Here is a 19,177-nt window from a genome sequence, read left to right as displayed (position 1 = left end):
AATTATTAACCTGGTCCTCATGGCATCATTAAAATAAACGTCTCTCAACCAAACACACGGCCTCCTGAAGGCCTGCTGTGGAAGTTTCTCCTGTGAAACACAAATCCAGCCTGGGCCCTACTAAAAAGGGTGCCGGGTCAAATTCCATGTGCCGTGTCCTTGAGCACCTATGTGAGCCTGGACGCTTGAATTCAGCCCAAGTTGCTTCCAGCTGTATGTGTGCAGCATTTGTAAGCGTAGTGAGTCACTCACAAGCCACACAAATAAATAGAGTGAGGTGTTGTACGGCTATGCTGACTCATATTGAAGACATGTTGGTCAAATACACCACTGGTGGAAAACCATCTGAGGCACTCAGGTCAGAAAACCCCACATTACCCGCTCCCTAGGCCCAACTTCCCCCCTCTGCTGTGGTGAGAAGAGAGAAAGCACCTCAACTACTCGCCTCTTTTGTTTATTTACCTTCAGAATTACACCCTGCTCTTCTTGGACCATGTTCCAATGTGTTTTGTTATGTTTCCTTTCAAACAGAATATCTACGCGTGTGGTCTCTGGCCATGTTTGGCTAACACATGCACACGTTCGTGCGCGCACACTCCCATTCAACTTTCCCCCTGTGCCAGAGGTCCCCTTTGCCCTTCCCCCCCACCTCTAACTAAACATCGCAGGACAGCAAAAGGGAACTTCAAAGTGGCCGGAGGGGGTACTCCTTTTTTCCTGGCACTTGTCATCATCTAAGGGACTAGCTGCTCCCCTTATTACTCTAATTGCTTCCAACTGCTCCAGGAGGCTTTGATGAAGAGCACTATGCATGCTGGAAGCACCTGTTGTTGCACATAGGAGCACAGGTGGGCCTTATTGGTCGTGACGTGGAGGCGTGCGGACAGCACCGCTGCTTTCTACTTAAAATCACACAACTCGAATACATACGGGGTGAGAATTTGAATGTCGTCTCAGATTTTAGTGATGAAGAAATTACAATTATACAGAAAACAATAAACATGGTGGATTTGAGCAGGAACGCGCAGGCAACACTCTGGCTCCATCTTGTGGCATCGCTGTGCTAGAAATCCAGCAGCTGCATTGGAAAAAAGAAGAAAGGCAGCGAGATTAATAATGGAAAATGTTTGTGCATTGATGATGTCTTGTATCCATTGCACAGATAATTAAAAAGTATAATCTGAAACTGAGTGCATCACTGAGAGATATTCAGAATTCAGGAGCCAAATATCATACCGTGTATTGCCTTAGTGGTCTGAGCAACATTTATGGATTAAACCAGACACTAGAGCAGCCTCATGATCACAATTCATGGCTCTCGAATGACATAATCAAAAACCCTAACTTTGCCGAGCTGTACGCACCAGCTGAGGCAGAATCTTTTCAAAGTGCTCCACGTCTACTTGGTCGCAGTCCTCAGACTCCGCTTGTTTCAGTGATCTCACAGCAGCCTCTGGAAATGAGAGGACACATGAAGGCTTTCGTCATGAATCATCAGAATCAGAATCGTTTATTGACAATTATGTTTCACATACAAGGAATGTCATGGCGGGTGGTGCATAACATTACACAATAAACACAGTGCAAGAAATGAGAACATATTACATGTACAATTAAATGTACAATATAATGTCAAATGAAAATAAAGTGCACAGACAAACAGATAACAGTACTTTGAACAAGTGTAATGTGAAAATGACAAGTGTATTCGAGTATGAAGTATGAAGGGCTGTGCAGGGGAGTGACCGAAACAATATGTATGCAACTGAACAAAACTTCTTACCTTGGACAAATATCTTGAGCAACTCTGTCATGAGCAGCGTCGCATCACCGCTTACTGTAACAGAAAGAGGTTTGTTGAGCCGAAAAATCGCAAATAAAACAGTTTGGAGATGGTACTTAGAGCGAGACAATATTTATCCAACTCACGTCTGGTTTTGTCCTCCTTGAAGGAGCTTGACAAGAGTTTGCTTACCGTCTCCTGTAAGTGAGGACAATAGAGAACCTGAATCTTAGATCATGGTTAAGATAAAAAAAAAAAACATTGTTCAGACACTTAACACCCCGGTAACACACACTTTTATTTTGAGTATGTATCTATGTATGTATTCTCTTTTTTATTACATTTTATTATTTTTTTAAAGCCTCCTGTGGACAGGTAAAATTAGCGTTTCGCTACAGACACTCAACTTATAAATTATAATGTCACTTTGATGTCCACATCAAATAAATACAAGTCAAACGGTCAACGTTTTTATCGCATGAGTGGTCAAAGAAAGCAGTTTTCTTTCGGTACGATGGTGGCAAACTAAACTGCCTTCGGAAAAACGGTAATTGAATGAGTGAACGTGTTATCCCGGAATAGTGAATACAGAGATTTTGTTTACCAGTATGAACCGCTCTTCCTTTCGGCACACATATGTTGTCAATTCACTGAATAATATCTTCGCGAAGTCTAAAGTTGAATCGCGTGACAGACAATTTAGGAACATTGCATGAACTCTGTGAACAGGTTCCGCGTAAATGCTTAATGGAAACGAATAAATGCAAGTCAGCTGCAAAGACGAGGCTATAGTCGTCTTTATTTAACCACAGTCGAGACTGAGTATGAATAAACACAATGAAAGCAGCGATATCCTTCTACCTTTTTGAATCCTTCTGCGTCCTTCTCCGCCATGTTTCAGCGCTGTGAGAGAAACTTGGCGCTCTGCGTAGCGATTGGTCGTTGATCTCTGACGTCATTAGAACCGCCCTCCGTAGACAGACGCACAATTAAGATGTAGCCTAATATATCAATTAAATTGTTTAGATTTATGATAGTTATACCACTTTATCTAATCATAAATGTGTTCTTCTAAATGTATTTCTCATACATATTTTTACATGAGATTCACTAATCATGACATTTGTGAATACCTCATTTTGTAGTATATGTAGGCTTCACACAATTCAAAAAAATATATTTTCCATAAATCTATGTAGTTAATGATAATAATAATAATAATAATAATAATAGCTAGGATTTATATAGCGCCTTTCATGAAACCCAAGGACGCTTAACAAAGACATAAATAAACATAACAAATGCAACAGTAGCTAGAGGACATAGGCTTTGGTGAAGAGGTGAGTTTTGAGGAGTTTTTTGAAGGTGTCCAGAGATGGTGTGTTGCGGAGCTCTATGGGGAGAGAGTTCCAAAGTGTGGGGGCTGTCACACTGAAGGCTCTGTCCCCAAAAGTTTGCATTTTTGTGTGAGGGATGGAGAGCTGACCCGTGCCTGAGGATCGAAGGTTCCGGGACTGTGTGTAAGGGTGGAGGAGGTTAGATAGATACTGAGGAGCCAGGGCATTGAGGGATTTGTAGGTGAGGAGGAGGATCTTGTAGGTGATGCGGGACTTGACCGGAAGCCAGTGGAGGTGGATGAGGGTGGGGGTGATGTGCTGCCATGATGGAGGAGGAAAATAGTAAATTGAAGCTGTCAAACCCATTCCCTTAGGAGCAATAATGTGTTGCATTCACCATCAGTGGCTGCACAAAAGGAGTAAACATTACATCTATTTGTAACACCCCATATGTCCCTGACAAACATTAAACAACACATACAATATTGTATAAGTTTTTATTATAATAATAATTCACAACATAGCATTAGCAGAATAATGAGTATTACAGAAACTCACATTAAGGCTAAACAGATAAACTAACAGGTGATTTGATAATAAAACTGACTTTGACTTTTGACTTTGACTTGTGCTCTTAAGGAATAGGCTATTTATAAAAAAATCATGTTTTTAGTCCTCAAAGTTTCAGAATATATAGATTTTTATGAGCACATACATTTATGGTTTTTAACTTATACAGACACAGTTGCAGAGTATTTGTTTATTCCTCCATCTCATCATCTAACCACTGAGCATCTTCCAGTATGTAGCCCAAGCCCATTGAACGGCGTGGACGAGCCACAGTCGTGGATGAGGAGACCTCCTCATCTGAATCCTCCTCTATCTGAAAGACAGACTCATTTTGTCAGCCAATGGAGACGTAGCCAGCAATTGTACACTTTTAAAATCAAATTCTGCTAAATCAACTTCTTTTTTTTCTACAAGTATTCTATTTTATGTCCAGCAAACAGGCACAAAACCAAGTTTTCTCCGATAGGACTGAAAAAAAAAATTCACCTTTGGACTAACAACTCGTTTTACTTCCACATCGCCTCCGATGTAGTGAGGACTGGCCCATTCTGCTCTGTCAGCTTCACCCTCTGTAGAAAACCTCACATAGGCCACCGATGTATTTTCCTTGGAATCGGGGTTCTTCTTAACCTAGGATCAAATTCAACAGATAGAAATAATTTGAATAATTCGCTGATCGCCTATATTTTCATAGTTTATTCAAGAATATGTTAACAAAAGACAAGAATGAAGCAATATTTCTTTACCGTGCATGCTGTGACGACTCCCCACTCTTTAAAGTAAGCTCGTATATATCCTGCATTTATGTAGGGGTTCAGCTTTGTTATTAACATCCCATGGTCCTATTAAATGATAGAAAATCATGAGCTTCATGCCATATTGTAGCTTCGGTCAAAATGATAAAACAAAAAAAAAGTGACATTGCCTGCAAGTATAGATATGAGAGAAAGTGTTTACCAGTTCATAATGTTTAACCAAATCAGCCCAGTATTTCTTTGGAAGGCTGATGAACACTCTTTTGTTCAACTTCACTTCCATGTTGTCTGGAGGAAAGCAGCGGGGGAAACAAAAACAACAAAAAGTATGATTACATGACAATTACAATTTACATGTCCATAGGAACATGATAATTTACAATGTGCAAATGAAATCAAGAAAGCAAGAAAACTCACCAGAGATCTTCAGTGAGATGCACTCTTCCAGAGAGACCAACTCAAAGTGCAGCGTATCCTGAACCCATTTGTTTAAATACTGTCCTTCTCAGTCACAGCAAGTACGTCCCTCGCTGCTTTTTTTCTTCTTAGTATTGACTGGAACACTGTCTGGCTCGTCAAAAGGTTACCCAACTTGTTCAGTAATCAGGTGGCCAAAATATGCTATTGGTATGAGGACACACGTTTAACCGCTTTATGTTTCGTAAACCCCTTATGATTTTGATCAAACAAAACGCACTGCACATGAAGCAATTCACCAGACGTTGCCCTATGCAATAGGGATCCTATTCTCCGTTTTGATATATCTTTTTAAAAAACACCAGCTAAATAGTAATTTGTGACTAAAGCATTTGCTGCAGGATGTTGATGCATCACTACAGATTTGTTTATACTCACATATGTTTAACAAAACTTCATGTTGACTAGCACTAATACCCCTATTCTGCTAATATCCCAAATTAATTGTCCATTGTTCTTATGTTCATATACATTATACATATATATTGTACATACTAGTTAAATGTTAATGTTGATGCTTAGTTTCTGTGTTATACTCTGTTGTCTTTTTTATATTTATCTTGTTTATTGTATGTTTGACGAGAGCAACCTGTAACCGGAGTCACATTCCATGTATGTGTACACACACACACACACACACACACACACACACACACAAAAGCTGACTCTGATTTATAGAAAATGTTCTGGAAAGCGTGCGTGGGGGAAATTTAGGGCACAGCTGAGAAGCTGGTTGCATTTGTCAGGTTGATATCTATATCATGTTGAAAATTGATGAAATTAACGGTCTGGTGCTATAGTAACACTCTAAAGCCCTTGTATTGCACCTTTACCTTTAACATACAATGTGTGACATTTATAACCTGGCCGCCCATTTTATTTTTTTACAGAAAACATGACAAAAGTGCTGATTATTGTACGTGTTCAGGTGAATTACACGGAGAAATACTTCAGATTCCATTCAGATGCAATGTTTTCAAATAAGGGGACAGTTGCTAATCTTCCAAAAACACACAAAGAGTTCCTCATACCGAAACAGATGCGGATGTGTTCAAACCAATTTATTTTCATAAAACACGTTCAAGATCATTTTTCATAAATATTTTTTAAATCAACAAAATCTGAAAAAACTACATGTACAAAATCTCTATGTATAAATAAATATAATACAGTGCAAACAGCCAGGATTAGTTTATCATCTTCCAGTACATTTCAAACTGTATAAGCTCATAGTCATGGTTTTGCTTTTGTTCTCACTGTAACTTGTAGGTGAACTCCTAATAATGTTGCAGCATAGATCTGTCACTGATGAGATACCATCTTTACATTCTTAAAGCCTTTCTTGTGAATGTTGTTTAGCCACAGACTGAGGGGGAGAAATAAAAACAAAACACTTTTCATATGCAAGACAGTTATCACAGATTATAAATGAGGTAATGAAAAAGTGAGCAAAGGAGTTGTGTTCCAACCACAGAGAAGTTACAGTATCGAGGCTACCCACCTTATCTCTGAGGGGAAACCAGACTACTCCGTTCATAAATCGCTTGCAAATTAGTGATGAGGAACTTTTTGTCTTTACCCTCCTGTACACAAAATGAAAGGTACACAAGATACATTTAGTTAAATATCAACATACTGTCCATGTGTCATTGATTTGTAGACATTCTAGCGAAAGTCAAAACAATGATAGATTTCCATGATATTTGATGTAGACATTCATGTTACTCAGACGCTGAACATTCCGACACATATACTTTTTTTATATATACACTTTTCTATTCAGTCTGTATATTAATATTCTACTGTTTTACTGCTTATTTATATTACTTGTTTCTATTTTATTTTATTATTCTTTATTCACTTGTGAGCAATGCTGCTGTAATCCTGTAAATCCCCCACTGAAGGAACTAATAAAGGATTATCTTATCTTACAGACGTAAAGTCAGGTGATGACCAGACTTTACTTCCTTTAATTTCAGTTTTTCCTATTATTATTATTATTATTATTATTATTATTATTATTATTATTGGTATCCTTTCATTTTCCTTCTAGCGCCATCATCGGTCCAACAGTTATTTACCAAATGACCAATTCCTATCAGCCTCAGTTGTAACTCTACTGAATGAGCAAATGTTATCATTATAACATTCAAATCTACGATGGTGAACATTTCAAACATTACACATCAGCATGTTATGACTGTGTTATAACTGTCATTGTGAGCATGCATGCCGACATAACGTTGGTGTAGACTCTCGTGCGTACATTTTCAATTTGCTTTTCTAACCGACTGATGATTCTCCTTTGGCCATCAACAACTTGAGTGTGAAAATACATCACCAATCTGAAAAAAAATAGAAATCATAAGAGGTAAGAAAATAAAAAAACATCAACATTCAGACACAGTAACAATACGTGTTTCTGGAAGGCAGACACTTTGTGGACAGCATAACCGCCACAATACACATAATTTGAACGCTTACAGAAAGACTCCAGCGGCGAGGAATAAGAACAATGGGTTCTCCAGCAGAGCGTTGTAGGCCCAGCTGAGCCAAGACAAGATCGGGTGGGCGGTCTCCAGCTCCTGGGCCCACAGCTGCCCCGACTGAAACATGGTGGTGAGATTCCTGAAGGGGCCGCACTCTGACGAGGGTTTGATCCTGAGGACATCAGAGAGATGGATTTTGAAGATATGTGCAGTTTGTAGGTATTTAGACAATAGCACTTTTTTTTCAAATTATATTGGCTTTAAAGCTAAAGTTAGCTCGCTACATTCTATATTCATTATTGTTAACTGATCACATAAAAACACCAGAACCAACAATGCATTAGTCCATTATGCAATACTTTCCCAAGCCTATTAATTTCTACTGAAGACATACATTTTTAAAAGGAATAGTTTGATGTTAACCATAGATGAGTGGTATCAATCTTCTCACCCTAAATGTCATATAATTCTTAAAAACACACACACACACACACACACACACACACACACACACACACACACACACACACACACACACACACACACACACACACACACACACACACACACACACACACACTAGATGACATGTCCATTCATTATGATGAGTCAGCAGTGAGACTGTGAGGCTAATTTATGTTTTTGACACACACACACAAAAGAAAATAGAAATCAATGTCTATGGTACAAAGGAATAAGCTCGGGTAAGCAAACATCACCGGTAGTTAAAGATAATTGTTGGTTCTGATCTTTGCTTGGAATTTGTGACAATAAAAGCACACAGAATATAGCCTCAGCCATGTACTATAATATCTGGTGAAACGAGTCGGACTCTGATGTAAACACCCTGAAGTTAAAACTGAAATGTGCTCTTTAACCTCATAGTTGTACTGTATGTTTGATTTAAAATACAAGAAAGGTAAATATGCTTGAACCGTATTCTTAAAAAAGCTATGCTCAAGGTTGTAGAATTTATGCAAATTCCACAACCTCACGCATATAATTTTTTTGAAAGGAATATGCTCCCTCCATCTCTTGCACTCACGTCCAAATTATGTAAGTGACAGACACAGCAGCACCAAGAAACGAGGGGAAGCACAGAAGAGAGATGAACAGCGTCGTCATCTGACTGGCCCTCCAAGGCTTTCTAGATGCCTGACAGTTGAGCATCAGACTGCTCTGGAAATACAAAAGGAAGAATGTGACGTTTAGTATGCAAATACGTGTGTGTACGACAGTGGAACAAGACCTCCTGTACCAACCTTCTTCATGTAAAACAACAAAAACAGTTTTATGATCTGGATCGCAGGAAGCAGTGGCGCAAACAGCACCCCGAGCCTGGGAAGATTTGAAAGGCCATTAATGTTCCATTCACTTTTGGGTTTTGATTAAATGTGTGATGGGTTTCGAGGTTGTAGTGTCATTACCAAGTAAGGGTTTGTCCATATATGAGTTCCAGCACATTACGAGCAATGTCAAACACCGGCATCCTCCTCCTTTTCAGAATTTTCTTAGAAAAGAGCCTACAGAGGGAAGACGCTCAACTTTCAGTTGATGGTTTTATTTACAGTGAACATAATAATCAAGTTAAAAGGATTTGTGGGTAAAGCGCAGACTTGCCTCCACAGGAACTCTCCAAAGAAAGTGTAAAGCACTGTGAAGACAAAGTCCATCAAGAGCAGGCGATATAGTTCTTGCCCCACAAAGTTCTCCCAACACTGAGGACAACAGACACATTCATGTAAATATCACATCATATGAGGGACAGTTAGGTCACAACCAAACTCAGTGTCCTAACCAGATAAGGGGTAAAATGGGTAAAGCTGCAATAAAATATTAATTCTAAATATTACTAATGGTAACCAAATTGTATTTAAAACCAAAATATGAACCATTACTTATAACAACAAACGCATAACATTGTATTTATTGTTGCTTTAGTTCAATCAAGGCTCTATCGTAACGAAAACCCTAATTTCTGACATATGTCAACAGTTGCAGCCACTTAACCTGAGACATGTTCTGTACTTGAGGAATGAAGCACATTCCACGAGTCATTATCACTTCACAAGAAGTGTGTTACCTGTAAACCACGAATTTCTGGTTCCACAGCAATTCTCCCCAGCCAGCGGAAGCACAGCACTCCAACAACACTGACTTTCAACAATAGGTTTCTGAGGAAATGATGATAAGAATTTATAATTATAGAAGAATGCAGCTTCACAAGTTAAAGTCCAGGTTACATAAATATCAAAAAGTCCCTGGACGCTGCAGATTTAAACGTAAAAAGTAAATTAAATGCTAGAGATAAGATTTGTGTCAGTTTTTGATGAAATGGTTTCCCATTTTTGTATGCACTCCTTATTTTTCTTTGAAACTTAAAATGCCAGAAAAGAGAACATTATGTTATTGGCAAATACAACAATAATTGAAGAGAAAATGTATACAGCATATTCCAAGTTTTTAGTGCAATGTAACTATTAAAGTTGTATTTATCAGTAAATAATAGAGTCGTATGCTTATTTGTGGCTTTTGCTTGACAAGTTTAGCTTTGCTTTGTTCTACATGAATTATGTCCATCTTGTTGATTGTGCATTTTGTTTTGTTTTTACAATTATTATTCTTACCTGAAGATGGAGACATAGACGCAAACACTGGGAGAGTCGTGATCCTCTATCCAGGCACACAGGTTGAAGAGGCCGGGGAGTAAAAGGTTAAAGCCCGACACCACCGCAGACAAGAGCAGCAGCTCCGTTTCTTTGAAAAGAGTAGGACTTTGCTTGATGGCAGCCTGTGAAGAAATGGACGAACCATAAGGAGGGCTGTGGATTATTTATAATGGTACATCAGGGAAATTCAGCCACGAGTTTCCTCAGTATTGTCACCAGTTGATTGAAGTTGGCATGTGAGAATGGGTCGCAGGATTTATCAGACGATGTTGCATGTTAACTTAAACATACTCAGATCTCAATCGGGATGTTTTTTTTGCCAATTCTCATGCATGGCAGTTTTGTAAAGCAGCAGCAGCAAAGACCAAAAAAAAGTGTTAAACATCTTCCAGGAACGTAAAAGAAGAAGTAAACTGCGGTGGGAAAGTGCTTCTTCATCAGAGCAAGTTGTGTGGCAAGCTAGTCTTGAGAAAATGTTACACAGGCAGTGTAGCTGCTCAAAAGTGCAGACAATCTGTCACGTCTGGCTGCACCGCTCCCTCTAACCTCTGAGAGATGGTGGACTGCCATGGCACCCAGACCGATGCTGGCCAGACATGCAGCCCACGCCATCAGGTGCACCATTAGGCGGCAGAGGCGCTGCGTGCAGCTCTTTCTATCTTCTCCACGGATCACCTCAGACAGCAGCTCCTGTTGGAAAAGCAGCAGTGTGTAAGGTCGAGCCTGCATCGTTAAAGATATTCAAAATGTGATCAGCCCCGCTATAGATTGTGTTTAGAACAGGATATTTTTGAACATCCTTCCTTCATAAGAGAGTATGTCACTCTTCAGCCTCTTTGTGAATGCTGCAGTTAAACGATCACATCGGGTTGTAAAAATGCATCAAAGCTTCCTGTGGGTAAACAAGTTCTGCAAAAGCTGAGATCATGCGACCAAACATGTCACATTGAACTCAATCATGTAATGTATTGAGTCAAAGGTTACTCCCTGCTTTATATGCTTTTAAAAGAAGTAAGCGTAGCCAGTTTGTTCATGTTTTTAAATGATTCACCCCGATGCTTCTGTTCGGAAAGGAAACGTGGAATCATCATCATCAGTTTGTTATATTAAAAATGAGTGTCACACTTTAGGGAGCCTAGTTTAATATTCAAGAGATTGCATACTTTGAGCTGAGTGCTGATTTTCTCAGACTGCAGTTTGACCGACATCTTCTTGCTGACTTTGAAGTCCCAGGAGCAGAAAACCTTTACGGCCAGGTTTCCATTACACTTGAGGACTTGAAAACTTCTCCCCAAGGACTTGGATATGCTGCAGGAGAACAATATAGCCATCAAATACACAACGCAGATGGAGTAACACAAGTATTCAGGTGTAAGTAGTTCACTGTGTAACCTGTTGTGTAACCTGTTGTCCTACCTGTACACGAGGATGATGCAGATAATGAAGGCGGCGATGGCGATGGTGAACAAGTAGGCTGCAGGTATGCTGTACGGCACAGTCTGGGGCTTGTCGGCATCACAGACTGGCAGATCAGGTGATTCAGCAGTGGAGTTAGACGCCCGACAGGTTTTGAGGATGGTGTTGGTGTAGTAGCCGTAAAACATCACACTGTGGGAGATGGAACCCTGCAGGACAAAACTCTTGATTCAAGAGGCGGCCACAGAAAGTCTCCCGCATGCGCTGCTGTGATGGATCTTACCGTCCCTGTGAGAAGCTCGAGGCCGGTGAAAGTGTCGAGATTAGAGCCGTGAGGAAGAGGAGGAGGAGGGTTGACGACTTGAGGGAAGACCAGGAACAGGCCGAAGATGACGAAGAGGAGGAGGTTAAAAAGCAGGAGGATTCGGAGAAACAGGAAGTAGGAAAGCACCCCGGTTCCAAAACGCCCACTCAGTCTCTTCATGGGTGAATGCCACAACTGGAAGGAAGGGAGGACGGGGAGGCAGCTGAACAGGAAATGACGCCATGTCTGAGGGGAGGAAGAGTGATGGACTGATGCACACAAACAAAAAGGGGTTAATGCCTCGTGTGGCACACAGCGTGTACTCACCCTCGATATGTACACGCTCAGACGAAGGTAGCAAGGTACATTTCTGCTGAGGAGGGAACTCTCTTCTGCGTTTCTGAAAGCAAGTTGCCTGATAACAAGTGGGCCAAACGGTTACCACCATGGTGCTTTATTTTGCAGGCCACTCAATGCTTTCAGTGCCACGTGTACCTGACAGCCATCTTATCAGCCAGGCTGAGCGGCGTGGCCCGCAGCTTGCGCATGCGCTCGCTCACCGAGAGGCCTCGGAGGTTGATCACCAGCTGCTGCTTCTGGTTTTCTGTGAACCAAAAGGAAGAAAACAATCAATTCTTTGACACGTTCAGAGACGGGTTGCCGCAGCCAACACCGGCTGTTGCGTGGCTCATTGAAACAGCAGTAATAGTTAACGACTTGGCATTTTCCGTTCACCTTCGGTACAGATTTCCTCCACATCTGCCTGTTTAAGGTCATCTTGGATCGTTCTGGAGGCGTGAGAAGAGTCGCGAGAGGTCAGAGGCCGGCGAAGCTGAGACGACCCTCTGCCGTGCCGTGGAATCCCTGCAGCTCTAGTCGTCCCTGTGTGGACAACGACAATCAGTTTGCATGTGCGTATAAGGATATTGTGAACAAATAATTAGAAGACGGTTTCATCTCACCCGCAGTGCGACTGGGCATCGCGGAGAGGACCTTTAAGGTGGCAGCCGACCAGTGATGCCTCTGCAGAGGGTTCATCTGCTCCCCGTCCAGTCTCTCGCCTCTCATGGGACCACTTGCAGGAAATGGCAGACGCTCTGTATTTGTGCCAGTACGTTCCCTAAAAACATCCATCTGTAGGGTGTCAGGACACCTCTGGGTGCTGGCGGCTGGAAAGAGCTGGAAGGAGTTCCAACCCGGTTCGCTTTCTCCCATGTTCCTTAGGGAGAGTAACCATAATGACCCAGAGTCCCAAAGGATGTGGCTCGAGCACCCTCAGTACAGTAGCGAGTCTTTTTCATGGTGAATTACAATTGTATTTCACAAAACACCTTTCCTATACTGCAAATCAGATGCATGAAAGTATCCTAATGCTTTCCAGTTCAAAATACTAAAGAGCAAGAGGCTTACAAAAAAATAACACTAAATACAGAAAAAAGACAAAACAAATGCTTCAATCTAAAAATCATTGAAAGCTGTGAAAGCACTGAGAATGTTTTCTCCAAAAACGCAAGAGCATGGACTTAAAACCGACATCAAGATGACTTGTGTAAATTAAAGTTGGAATTGATATAGATCTACAATTTAGTTTATTAGGAACACAATTTGATAAAAGAAACTTAGTTCAACATCAATGTTGATTCACGGTAACAGCTACAAGACAAAGAGACAAAGTGAAAACTAAGTGAATCAGCCCATTCGAGCAGAACGATGCAGAGGAAATGGCAATCAGGTACAAGTTTAGAAGACAACAAAAAGATAAGCAACTTTCAAATAAAGTCTTGAAGAGAACTCACTCAAAGTCAGACTCCGAATCAGAATCTATTTGACAAATGTTGACACTGGCTGCCATGGTCCTCTGTACTGCAAACACTCAGCTCCTAGCAACTCAATCTTCACCATCAGTCACATAGTCACCCACAGAACAGTGTGTTACCACTGACATTGTAGCAATCTATTCTTGACTGATTGTCAATGCACATCATTCAGACATCCGGAGTCTGCCTGTCTCTCTCACTCTATCTCTCTCTGGCAGCACACAGCTGTGCCTAATTTGCATTAGGTGCCAAGTTATCTGCCTGCAGCTGATAAGGTGTAATCAGTTAAACATAGCTGACTTACGTTGTATAGTGGGTCATGGGGACATTTCCTATGTAATACTATTCGGAAATAGATTAATGGAAGTATCAATATGGTATTGTGTCTCCTTAGATGAGAAGTGGAGGTGATCTTTGACCTGAGTGAATTTAGAATAATGAGTGTTCTCTGCCCCCCAGTGGTCGCTTTAAGGAGCTGCAACTCTACGTACATTTTTCAAACCTTTTTTTTTTCAAATCCTAAATTAACAATGCTGGAAAAACTACTAGTAGGACTACAGTTGGAAGTGAGTACTCTCTTTTTTTCAATTTGTGAGAGTCCATCTATATGATTGTATTGCTAGGTTGTCGTGTTGAATCTCAAACTCCAGTGACGTTTATAATCAATAGGTATTAACCTTTGCACCTTGTAAAACAAAGAGCCCTGCAATGTAGTGTGTTTTCATCACGCGGTGATGGCTTGATATCACTACTGCCTCCTAGAGTTACACGCACACAAAAAAACACACTACGGCCATTTAAATGTTTCTTTCTCGGAGTTATAACTCAGTTTTGAGGGCGTATTTTACGAGGAGCCCTTGAACGCACCAGCGCAGGGGGCGGTCTTTGAAAAGTTTTCAGGAAGCTGTTTTGACAAAACGAAACTGTCCCGACTTTGATAGGAAGACTTCTCCTCCTGGCTCGTCTTTAGATCTTTTTGTGAGGCTTTTTTGTGTGTGACCGACATGCAGGGCAGCGCTTACGGGGCCTCGCTGGCCGGCGGCGCCTTTGATGTCCTCACTTTTGTAAAACAGCCTCAAACCATTTTGCGCTGCCTGAGCTGGGTGAGTGACTCCACGGAAACGTTAGCATGAATTAGCCGAGTTGACAGATGGGAGCGGACGGGGGCCACACGGACAGGGGCCACACTGAGCGGTTCATGTCGCTCCTCGGCTCCGCGAGCCGCCAACACCGGACATGAATTGAGGCTGACATTTTAAATAAAGTTAGAGAAAGTGTCACTTTGATGTTTCTTCTGTCGCACTTGTTGATGTTAGTTAGCTCGTAGTAGCGCGCGTGCCCTGTGCTGTGTCACCTCACCTGCTGACCGTTTTCCAACCGGTGATGGACGATTTTGTTTGACAATGTTGTTGCATACTGTAAATATAAATATATTACAATTTAAATAAATAGTGGACGAGGGAGAGTTAAAACCCTTTAAATGTGGTCCATAAAGAGAAATGTAAACGCGTCACCTGTTGGCATCCAGCTGTTTTCTAACGCGCGACGTTGGAGGCCAATTATAAGTAGTTATGGTGAAAACTTATGAATACACTTTATGTATTTATCACATATCACAAAGTGCTTCACAATAACACACTTTTAAAACAACGGAGGAAACTAAAGCACAATATAAATTCTTAATAATTTAACTAAAAGCTTCTTTATTTAAAAAATTTTTAAGGCATGATTTGAAAGCATATGTAAAGTTTGCAGCTGTTCTCACTTCTAAGTCTTTTCATATTCAAGAGCCCTGACAGCTCAGGCTTTGTCATCCTTGTGTTGAGACTGGATTTATCGACAAGATTAAAGCAGCTCAGTATCCCATGGTGTGAGGAGGGATCCTGTGATATATATATATATATATATATATATATATATATATATATATATATATATATATATATATATATATATATATATATATATATATATAATCTCTTTGCCAGTATCAATAAAATATGAATGTAGAGAGGGAACCGACAGTGTTGACATCTTCAAAAGTCTTGTTTGTCCAACCTCACACGTAAGAAGCTTGAAAAAGACATGAACATGAAACGAAAGACATGAAACGGGCTCGACAGATGTTTTAATTAGATTTTGTATTTGTTTTTTTATGATGGTGCAAGCCTTCTTGTAATGAGAATCATGTGATGAGTCACACGGCCCCTGTGGCTGCTTGACATGCTTTTCTTCACCACTTCCGTCTGGCATTAACCCTGCGTGTCCCTTCTTTGCAGGTGTTCTCCATTGTGGTCTTTGCGACCATCACAGCAGAAGGCTACACCAACAAAGAAACGACGGGAGACATCAAATGCATGTTCAACGAGAACGTCAGTGCCTGCAGCTACGGGGTCGGAATCGGAGTCCTGGCCTTCTTGGCTTGTGTCGTCTTCCTCATACTGGACGGCTACTTCCCGCAGATCAGCAACGCCAAAGAGAGAAAATTTATTGTGATAGGAGATTTGGTCTTCTCAGGTGAGAGTCACTTCTTCTAAAAAAAAAAAAAAAAGGAACTGGGCCCCTAAACAGGAAGTGCAGCCTAGTTGAGGTTAATTCTGTCATCTCATTTCATCTTAATCCTGACTATTCATCTTTCTGCTTCAAATAACTTTGATCGGGTGGCACAGGGGCTTGGACATTCCTGTGGTTCATCTGCTTCTGCGTCCTGGCCAACCAGTGGTCCAATACCTCCGACAAAGCCGTGGTCATTGCTGACGCTGCCCGAGCCATTGTGGCCTTCTCCTTCTTCTCGATCGTCACCTGGGTGAGCCTCCACATGTGACCAGGATTTGACTAACAAAACCAGAGGGTAGCCGGCTATAAATGTGCGAGAGTCGTGTAAAAGCTCCACTTCAGGGTTCTTACAGTCAAGGAAAGTTTTGGAAAAGTCATGGAAATTTGTTATGTTCATGATGTTCATTTACGCTGAGTTGGAAATAATTAATATGCTTTTAAAAGAAAGACGCTCAAAATACATACAGGCATCTATATAAATGTTTATTCTTTTAATCAAACTATTGTCTCTCATTCATTTGTGTTTATTTAAGGTATACTGTATGCGTTGGACTTCTCATTGTTAGTTTAAATACTACATTTTCTCACTTTCATGTATACACCGAGATTTCACAAAATGTTTGGTCATGGAAATTTGGTTTAAAGTTATGGAAATCCATTGGTCAAAATGTGTATGAACCCTGTCCACTTTCTCACTCTTCGCTTCTCTCGACAGGGTCTGTTATTCTACTTTGCGTTAGGAAGGTATCGCCAAGGCGTCGGTGACTTTGAGCAGGAGTACAGAGACCCAGCCAACGACCACAGTACTCCGTACCCGGCCGCTCCGTACAACAGCGGCCCCACCGGCCCCACCGGCTACCAGCAGTCGCCTTTCCCCCAAAACCAGGAGCAGCCAGGAGACTACCAGCCTCCAGCTTATTGAAGTCCAAAAGGGGAGTTTGCTTTTTAAACATGTGCCAACGATTTCATTTACAACTCTGTTCTCTGCACTCCCATTTATACTTCCTGCAGAACGTGTTTGCATACGTGTGTGGTGGCTGTTTGCTGTGTTGTTCAAAGTGCCACACGGAGCAGGTGAACTCTGAAAAGATATATATTGATACATATATATATATATATATTTTTGTGGTTAGGAGATTGTCATGATAAGAGATCGGATGAACTGTTGCCTTTTGCCCCTTTTGTTTAGCTTATGAGTGCAGGCTGTTAATATCAAAGCACTAGTCAACAAAAGATTCACTGAGTTGCCAAGAAATATGCTTTGTATTTTGAAGATGAACAACATTTTGGAATATGTTACTGTTAAGTACATATAAGTATTTTTGTTATTACTGTCAGATGCATATAGGGCAGTTCAACCACAATCATTTTGCCATACGGTTCAGTAAATACTTTATTTTGACAAATCCATGTTATTTAATCAATGGGTGCGATGAAAATGAGCCCTCTAACTGCTGTAACGCCATGTTTCTGTTCCTTTCCTAATAATCAACCACTGAAATGGCTTTTATGCACTGAAAAGCTAAGTTAATTTCTTTAGGGCAGTTGATTGCCAATATCTGATTTAAGATTGTTAAATACATTTTTCTTTTTTTTTAAATCAATTCTGCCACAATTATTAATTAGTATTGGTATTTAAGGGTGTTTTGTTTTTATTTTAAGGTAGTCAAACCATTAATTTGCATCAGCTACCTAGGCGTTAAATGTGCCTTCCTTGAGTTCAGTTACAGTTCTTTTCAAATATCTAATTCAGCAAATATTTCAGCCATAATTTGGTTTCAGGAATTTAGTGATGTTGTGGTAAATTTATATATTTATTATCTTTCTTAATCCTTTACATGACAATCAAAGCCTACTTTTCTTCTTCTACATGACTTCATGCTCTTGCTTTTCTTACACTGTAGTTGTACCTTTTGCACGTGTTGCAGTTTCGCTGCTCGATGGCTTTACGATACTTCCCTGATGCCTTTTATACAGTATTCTGTATCACACGGGGGTTTGCCAAATAAAAACTGTTCTTGTTTCCAACATCTGAGTCGGCTCATAATTTACATCCTCTGATGCGAGAACCGGAGACTGTGCAGAGCCGTGCTCCCTTGGCAAATATTTGAGTAGTGATAGTGTAGGTGAATGCGGAGAAGCTTGTGTACTTTGGAGATAGCACCGTACCGACTGAAGACAATGCACATTTTACAGGAGAACGTTACAAATGAGGTCGCCTGAGCATATTCTCACTGATATCCAGACTATAACCAACGTTGTATAAGGGAATTGCTCCTGAGTTACTGAAGGTTCATACAGTCAGTGCGTAGAATAACAATACTAAAAGGAATATTTACCTTAAACTTAAATTAATTGTTTTTGTGTGTGTTTTTTTTTTCCCCCGAAAGATTAAATTAAGTTTGTAAAAACATTAAATGTATTCAAAACTTGAAATTCTCAAAGCCCTTCCAAAGTGTATGTCCGGCAGACACAACTGTTAGTCTCCTGTTGAGGCACTTTAGTAATCCCACGCTGACCTCGAGGAACAACACAAACATCTTCCAGTATTTCACACTTTTAACGCTCGGACCGTGGAACACGTGACAAGGGTATTTTTTAAATGTGCACCCTGACTGTTCACTGCTCCTTTTAGTTGGTATCTTGCATGTCTTTGTTCAAAAGACAAAAGGGTTCATCAGCCTTCTCATCATCTTCTGATGATGTCCAGGTTCGGCAGCCATTCTTTAGTTTTAGGCAATCGGGCAAAGCATGTATACTTTGACCTAATGAATCCTGCCCGATTAAGCATGATCAAGCTGAGGGGAAGTTCACGTGATTATAATGATTACATTGTGCACACACCTTTACGTGTGAGTAATCGATTAATATTAACCTAAGTATCTATTTGGTGAAAGCATTCATATTTTACAAGAACTGCTTTGTTTTTCTCACTGCCAAAATGGTGCAGAGATGTTCCTCCTTTGCTCTTGCATTGGGCAGTTTTAGGGATAATCTTTTGAGA

General features: G+C 40.6%; 3 protein-coding genes across 3 annotated transcripts; 1 reads left to right on the top strand and 2 right to left on the bottom strand.

Moving 5' to 3' along the window:
• Positions 1-1,004: 1,004 nt before the first annotated feature.
• cenpx (centromere protein X) lies at positions 1,005-2,677 on the bottom strand (the record flags this gene model as incomplete). The annotated part of the gene is made up of 5 exons (XM_079233793.1): positions 1,005-1,078; positions 1,365-1,453; positions 1,784-1,837; positions 1,930-1,981; positions 2,645-2,677. 5 exons carry the CDS (start codon positions 2,675-2,677, stop codon positions 1,064-1,066), a joined length of 243 nt encoding a protein of 80 aa, XP_079089919.1. The 3' UTR covers positions 1,005-1,063.
• Positions 2,678-6,109: 3,432 nt separating this feature from the next.
• LOC306750221 (transmembrane channel-like protein 6) lies at positions 6,110-13,652 on the bottom strand (the record flags this gene model as incomplete). Its single annotated transcript, XM_079233616.1, has 19 exons — positions 6,110-6,288; positions 6,424-6,505; positions 7,189-7,267; positions 7,407-7,583; positions 8,457-8,590; positions 8,674-8,749; positions 8,839-8,934; positions 9,032-9,129; positions 9,495-9,585; positions 10,039-10,202; positions 10,627-10,770; positions 11,244-11,388; positions 11,497-11,705; positions 11,780-12,046; positions 12,128-12,200; positions 12,296-12,404; positions 12,536-12,682; positions 12,763-13,019; positions 13,597-13,652. The coding sequence occupies 18 exons, from the start codon at positions 13,650-13,652 to the stop codon at positions 6,425-6,427; spliced, it is 2,403 nt and encodes an 800-aa protein (XP_079089742.1). The 3' UTR covers positions 6,110-6,288; position 6,424.
• A 969-nt stretch (positions 13,653-14,621) lies between these two features.
• On the top strand, positions 14,622-18,201 carry syngr2a (synaptogyrin 2a; the record flags this gene model as incomplete). Its single annotated transcript, XM_079232658.1, has 4 exons — positions 14,622-14,720; positions 15,897-16,134; positions 16,287-16,423; positions 16,889-18,201. The coding sequence occupies 4 exons, from the start codon at positions 14,622-14,624 to the stop codon at positions 17,093-17,095; spliced, it is 681 nt and encodes a 226-aa protein (XP_079088784.1). The 3' UTR covers positions 17,096-18,201.
• Positions 18,202-19,177: the final 976 nt, after the last annotated feature.

The sequence above is a fragment of the Taurulus bubalis genome (assembly GCF_910589615.1).
Source record: "Taurulus bubalis genome assembly, chromosome: 17".
Lineage (NCBI taxonomy): Eukaryota > Metazoa > Chordata > Actinopteri > Perciformes > Cottidae > Taurulus > Taurulus bubalis.
This window is presented reverse-complemented; position numbering and strand designations above follow the sequence as displayed.